The 6848-nt window shown below is 35.6% G+C and overlaps 1 protein-coding gene across 1 annotated transcript; it reads right to left on the bottom strand.

Moving 5' to 3' along the window:
* Positions 1-2723: 2723 nt before the first annotated feature.
* Positions 2724-4606, bottom strand: LOC139891029 (F-box protein At3g07870-like). The gene is made up of 2 exons (XM_071873956.1): positions 3134-4606; positions 2724-2954 (listed from the first exon to the last, which is right to left on the bottom strand). Exons 1-2 carry the CDS (start codon positions 4324-4326, stop codon positions 2951-2953), a joined length of 1197 nt encoding a protein of 398 aa, XP_071730057.1. The 5' UTR covers positions 4327-4606; the 3' UTR covers positions 2724-2950.
* Positions 4607-6848: the final 2242 nt, after the last annotated feature.

Raw genomic sequence — 6848 nt, 5'->3', positions numbered from 1 at the left:
CGTATTAACGAAAGATGTTATAAATATATAACGGACTTTAAAATAGTTAAACGGAAAAGTAAATGGAAAAAGGCGGGATGTTACATTGTACCTCATATATTTTTGGAATTTGTAATTTTTTGAAAGTAAACTACCACTAAAATAACATTCAAATATAAGTAGTACTGGAAAAAAATTTCGGGACCCCATTGAGCTATAATCCTGGAATCGCCACTGATTTGATACAACAGATGTCTTCATAACTTTTTTGTTATAGCCTAATTGCAATTAACAATTCAGATAAATAATGATTTGAAACATGTGTAAATAGCGTTAGGTACGAATGGATAGATTACTGCTTGACAGTCATACAGATTAAGCTAATTCGGGTCTTATGTTTTCTTCTTTCTTGATTGTAGATCTGGTATGATAATAGAAGCATTCATATTGGTATTAGCATACATTACTACAAAATATGTGATGCTAGCAACAGAGTTGCTTCTTGGTAAGTTTCTTTTGAAATTATTAGATTTAATCATTGAAAACATGCATTTCAGATTTAATCATTGAAAAAAATCAAAGATTCATTAGTTTATTACTGAATTTGGGGTGTTGGGACATTTTCAAGATTTGTGAAAACTAAGAGATAGTGAACGGGCAACATGGTTACATTGTGACCTCAACTCGTGACTATGGGTACAGATTTAAGTAAAATATTTCTACCATATATTTGTATTATTACGTAGAAGTGGCAGTTTAGCAATTTCCACCGGATCAATAAAAATATGTTGATTTGGGGACCGTTTTCGACTCCCGGTTTCGAGGCACGTTTTCCCGGTTTCGACCCTCGTTTTCGACTCGCGTTTTCGGAGCCCGGTTTCGAGGCGCTTTTTCGACGCCTGGTTTTGAGGCGCTTTTTCGAAGCCCGTTTTCGACGCGCGTTTTCGTCTCCCGGTTTCGACGCACGTTTTCGACGCCCGGTTTTGGCGCGCGTTTTCAGCGCCCGGTTTCGAGGCGCGTTTTTGAGGCGCTTTTTCGACGCGCGTTTCTAACGCGCATTTTTGTCGCATGTTTTTTATGAGGGTTTTTTACGCGCATTTTTGACCCAGGTTTTCGACCCACATTTTCGACGCGCCTTTTTCGAGGCGCGTTTTCGACACGTCTTTTTCGGGACGCGTGTTCGGAAGAGATACGGGCGTTTTCAGCGCCCGGTTTCGAGGCGCGTTTTTGAGGCGCTTTTTCGACGCGCGTTTCTAACGCGCATTTTTGTCGCATGTTTTTTATGAGGGTTTTTTACGCGCATTTTTGACCCACGTTTTCGACCCACATTTTCGACGCGCCTTTTTCGAGGCGCGTTTTCGACACGTCTTTTTCGGGACGCGTGTTCGGAAGAGATACATCAAAAAATACAAATAAGGACACTTTTACTAGCCCGACCCAACCGACCCGGGTCTTGACCCAACCCGACCCGGGTCTCGACCCGACCCGTTCGACCCATTTTAAGTTTGACCCATTTCGACCCACGACCCATTTCGACCCAAACCCATTTGATCTTTGACCCAACCCGACCCATCTCGACCCATTTGCTAGGTATACTTATCTCGAACGGATCAACATGGCTAAATAACTAAATATAGTTAAGAGATAGGGAGACAATGACAGAAAGAAAAGGAAGTGTGATTAATTCTTTCTTAGATGAATTTGGTGTTCCTGCTATGAACTATCCTTGGCAGTACGAAGGTTGTCCGTTGGTCTCAGGGAGTTACCAAAGGGTTCGGGCAACGATTTCTCTATCGTTTTGTTGTTGATGGTTACCATACAAAAGTGAATGAGCGATAATGTGGGGAATGAATACAACATTCTGGAATTGAAGGTATGCTACATTAGGCACGCTATTGTGTTCAGTAATCAATAGGATTCTATATTTTCGATATCCCTTTAAAAGGTGGACAGATAGGCGGGACTCGGGAGTCGGGAGGGCGGGTTGTGTAACTACTCAAAACAAGTTAGTTTAGTATATTTACAAAAATGATAATCACATAATCATATAATAATAGTAGAATAACAATAACACTATTAAAAAAGGTCTTCTACTGCTCCATGTCACTTATATGCCATTTAAAAAGGAAACCCACCAAAACTTAGATGAACACTCCAGATTTGATTCATTTTAAAAAGATTTCAACTTAATATTATCCTGAAAACGTGCATGAACATCAAGTACTTAAATGTCCTTTTTCACCGATATAAAGCTACAAGAACTGCCAACAGGATTTTAATTTTCAGAAGCCTTTATCGGCCAATTTGCATCATTTGTACATACAATGAAAGAAACAGTAACAATTAACCTGTTGTTGCTTGAAGCAGAACTCAGCGATTTCACAACAAATTTGTGACAACTGTGCTTTACAAGCCATTCAAGAAAGATAGAAAGTAAAAGATTTATTTACTTGTTTTTTGGACTTTCAGATCAGAAACTGCATTTTGAGCCAATTGGACTTATAGTTTTAGAGAGTTTTAGAATCTTGACTTGCAAGGATTTTAAATATCATTTTTAGAATTTTACAGGCATTCTGCATTTTATGGCTTGGTTCAAGCCAGAATTTTTTACTTCTATCACAAACTTGAAATTATATGGGTTTAGTTATCATATTTAATTCATTTTTGATTTTTGACTTTGATTGGGTTCAATGATATGATTAACAGTCCAGTTTTCAGTCTGTTACTGCCATCTGAAATGGACAATTATCAAATACTTACACCAATATCATCATAACGATAAAGAGCCTGAAGTGAAAAAACATAGCCGTTTATCCGTTTACGATAAAGAGGCAGCACAACCACAAAAGATTAGTTTTAAAATAGATGGTACAAAAGAATAATGAAAGATAAACGTACAATTTAACTGATGCCTACAAAATGACTATGCAACATCTTCCATTTTTCCATTAGGATCACGATAACACCAGCATCATCTGTTTAAGATACAAAAAAGACATGTCACATTTCTCAACAATTTTTGAAGTATATTCAAGCTAGAGTAAAAATAAGAATGGTACTATAATAATTCCTCAGAGATTGGTTTCACAGTAAATGTCAAATCATAAAACCACAAGGAATTAGCTTCATTGCATAAAGATAAAAATATTTTCACCTTAGGAACTTGTGAACACTCTCTGATTCAAAGGTTTGTAGTTTAAGAAAGCTTGGACGATAACTGATGGCATCCACATCTGAAAATTCTGTCTCCTGAGTTGTACTTGTATCTGGATGATAAACGAACAGTTTCCCTTGGTCATACATCATCAAAAATCTTCCATCCTTCAAACTTCCGATTGGAACAAAGTGCATGTTTAATGACCAACGTAGATTTGGGCAAATATTTTGATTAATCAACACTTCCTTTTGCCATGAGTTCTTAATACCATATACCTTCATCACCCACATTGTAAATTCACAAAAAGTATAATATGAATAACATAAACAACCCTTTACAACACCCATCATCCGCTCGAAGTGAATGTCTTCTTCTAAATCTAGTGGAGGAGAGGGAAATAACTGAAATTTCTCGTTATCAATATCAAATGTGCAAATCTTTTCAAGAGTATCTTCATAGTCACAAATATGCCAATGAAAATGGTTATTCAAGAACGTTCCCCTATGCCCATAAATAAAATAAGCAAGGTGACCAAGACGTCTCCACTGGCCAGTACCAAGAGTGTAAACATCGGCTGCTGGTACAGCTTGAGATGTTCTAATAGTTTGAATAACCCGCATGACTTTGTATTCCCCGGTCAACGAACTGACTCCAAAACCATAAGAATTCACGATATTACATTCAGTACTGTCTATCTGCTTAGGAAGGATCATATATTCTCGAGTGATTGGATTACATATGTAAGCCATATCACTTGTGCCATCACTACCAGTCAAACATATCAAACCATTAACTGATCCATCTACAAACAGTTGAGCATTTTGAAAAATGGGAGCAAGGTTAAGATTGAGACTCATGATTGGGTCATGGTGTAAATGATTGGCCCCATCTTCCTCTTGAATATCTAACAACCTCAAAGAATTTGTACAATCATCAAGAAGCATGAAATATTCAGGTGATTCGGTGAGGTGAAGATTAATAAAATGAGAGTCGGTAATAAGATTCAACCAATCACGACAAACACATTTGCAATGGACGATTGTTTTGACAGGAAGTCTAACAAGAATAGCAACCATATGATTATCTGATAAGTCATGTATGGATGTATTGCCAGTGTTCATTTTGGTGTCACCAACAACTGATTTTAAAAGGGAGTCTTTAGTTGTTGACAAGTTTCCCTCATTTTCCATTTTTCTTTTTTCAGAATCGGAAGTTTTGTGGCTTTGTAAAACTAATGAAAATCCAATAAAACATTGTTGTAAACACGAACACAAGGTTTCTGATTCTGGATTTTTGTTTAAAATTAATGCAGAAAGCAGGATGATTTCCTCAACTAAGTCTTAGGGTTTTTGATAAATGCGGCATAAGCAGACATTTTAGGGCTAATGTTATGAGGCCAAATAAGATTTAAGATATACTAAAAAATAAAATGATCAAGGCGATTTAAACAGGACATTTAAAGTAACATGACACTTGAGAAACAGCAACAACAACAACAACTAAACCCTAAATTGAAATAAAACAAAATCAATCAGAAATAGAATGAAGATAAACTTGAAATTGACATATCTGGAAGAAGGGGGGCAGTCGGAGCAGTCTTGATGTTGCCGGTGTAGACACGAAGTCAATTTACAAAGAAAGGTAAAGAAGACAGCAAATTAATTGTTGAGGTGGTCGAGGGATTGGAAACGCAAGTTACAAAACTCGTATGAACTTCAAAAATATGAAGGCCCAAAAATACCCTGTAAATTTAAGGAGTACACGAACTCCAATTTTTCATACACAACTAAATCAATTTTTTAGACCATTTTACCCTTTCTAAAAATGTGTGATATGGAGTAAGTTTAAGTACGAAAGGATAAAATGGTCTAAAAGATTCAATTTGATTGTGTATGAAAAATGTGAGGTTGTGTACGTATCACCTCCCAATATACAACAGCAAAGTAATTGTCAAGGGCATTTTTGATCTTTTTGTAACCAATGGTGTCAACACACCATCATACAGGACGCTAGGCAATGACAAAAATACCCTTTAATTTCTAATGAATTAATTAATTAATGGTGGTCAATGCTCAAATACTCGCATGAACTTCAAAATATGAAGGCCCAAAAAGGTATATGAGGTGCATTACAAGGACTTTCGCTTGAACTTATGAATTAGTATTTGGTATAAAATCAATTAGCTATCCTAAAAAAAATTTGATCAGACCTTCTATTTTCTCATCTGGTCCCTTCTTAATGTGGTATTAGCTGTAAATATTTAGTAAAAATATTTTTGATATACTTTCAGCGTGAACAAATATAATTTCTCACTTCTCAATGTAGCAGGATTGAGTTTGAGTAGTCTTCAGTCATCTTCGCCAAAAATTAGATATGTTGTTGAGATTCAAGTATCCAATTAATTTGGAGTTAAATATTTCGAAAAGCAAACGGTTTTACAACTAAAAATAATGCTAGCAAAAAGCTAGTAATTACAACAAACTTAATGATACTCCAACAAACACAACTCCACGACAACACTTCAATTCCTAAAAGACCTTATAATTCGATTCAAAATACATTGATCTCGAAAAAGTACTAGCTACAACCTAAGAATCTACCTACCACCAAATCAACGCCACACAATACCACTCAAGGGCAATCACCTAATCCCACGACTTACATTCACCTAAATAAGCATAAAAAACAACTCGAAAACACAACACAACCATCGGTAATCACTGCGTAATACCACAACATGTGACCATCTAAATCCACTATCCGAAAACACTACTCGAAATCACAATGAAAACCACCCAAAACCATCACCTGAAACACACATAGCTACTTGTATTCAATAGGACTCCTATTGCAAAAATCGGAAAAATCGGCCGAGAAATCGGCAATAACTCGTTTCCATGAGGCTGTTGAGTTCTCGTTTAAAAAAATCGGTCAATGACCGATAAATTGAGTTTCTCAGTCAACATCCGATAAATTGAATATCTCTGTCAAATCTCGGTCAACATTTGTTTGTAGTTATATGTTATATTCGGTATCATAAAAGTTATCTCAAAAGTCTAATACTTATACATATATATATATATTCGAAAATATATATTTATATTAGAAAGTCAACGTTAGTAAACAACCGAGTTCTCCCCGAGTTCTCCGAGAACTCCAAAAATTGTCCCACCGAGAACTCCCCGAGTTCCGAGTTCTTCAACCTTAATAGATATTTGTCTTCACATCCTTAGTTTCTTTGTTTACACTTGTACTATGAGATATTAGTTTACTAAAACAAATAATAAGCTAACTGAACATAGGGGTGTTCGTTCGGTTGGTTTATGGTTTACGTGGTTTATTCGGTTTGGTTTATTCGGTTTTCAAGAATATTTTTGTGAACCAATAACCGAACCAAATTTGAAAAAACCGAACCAATCCAACCAAATAAGAAATCGGTTTACATGGATTGGTTTTGGTTAAACCAAATTAGAACTTTTAGATAAAAAGTGTGTATTCTTTTTTTAAAGCAAAAATATTTATTGATTAAACTATAAGTATACAAATAATAAAATATTTCCTACCAAACATGCAATATGAGAAGCAACTTATGACTATACAACCCATATATTCAATCTAAAGTATATCAATGAACTGAGTAGCACAAAAATAATAACGAAACAAGCGGCAACTAAGTTTTCAGAGATAAAAATTTCATAATACGGAGTAATTG

The sequence above is a fragment of the Rutidosis leptorrhynchoides genome, chromosome 2, assembly GCF_046630445.1.
Source record: "Rutidosis leptorrhynchoides isolate AG116_Rl617_1_P2 chromosome 2, CSIRO_AGI_Rlap_v1, whole genome shotgun sequence".
NCBI classification, from domain to species: domain Eukaryota; kingdom Viridiplantae; phylum Streptophyta; class Magnoliopsida; order Asterales; family Asteraceae; genus Rutidosis; species Rutidosis leptorrhynchoides.
The sequence above is the reverse complement of the archived record's forward strand: the minus strand, read 5'-3'. Positions and strand labels throughout refer to the sequence as shown.

What these genes read in the sequence shown, in the direction of transcription:
- LOC139891029 (XM_071873956.1), bottom strand. Translation starts at nt 4,326, where the DNA reads ATGGAAAATGAGGGAAACTTGTCAACAACTAAAGACTCCCTTTTAAAA.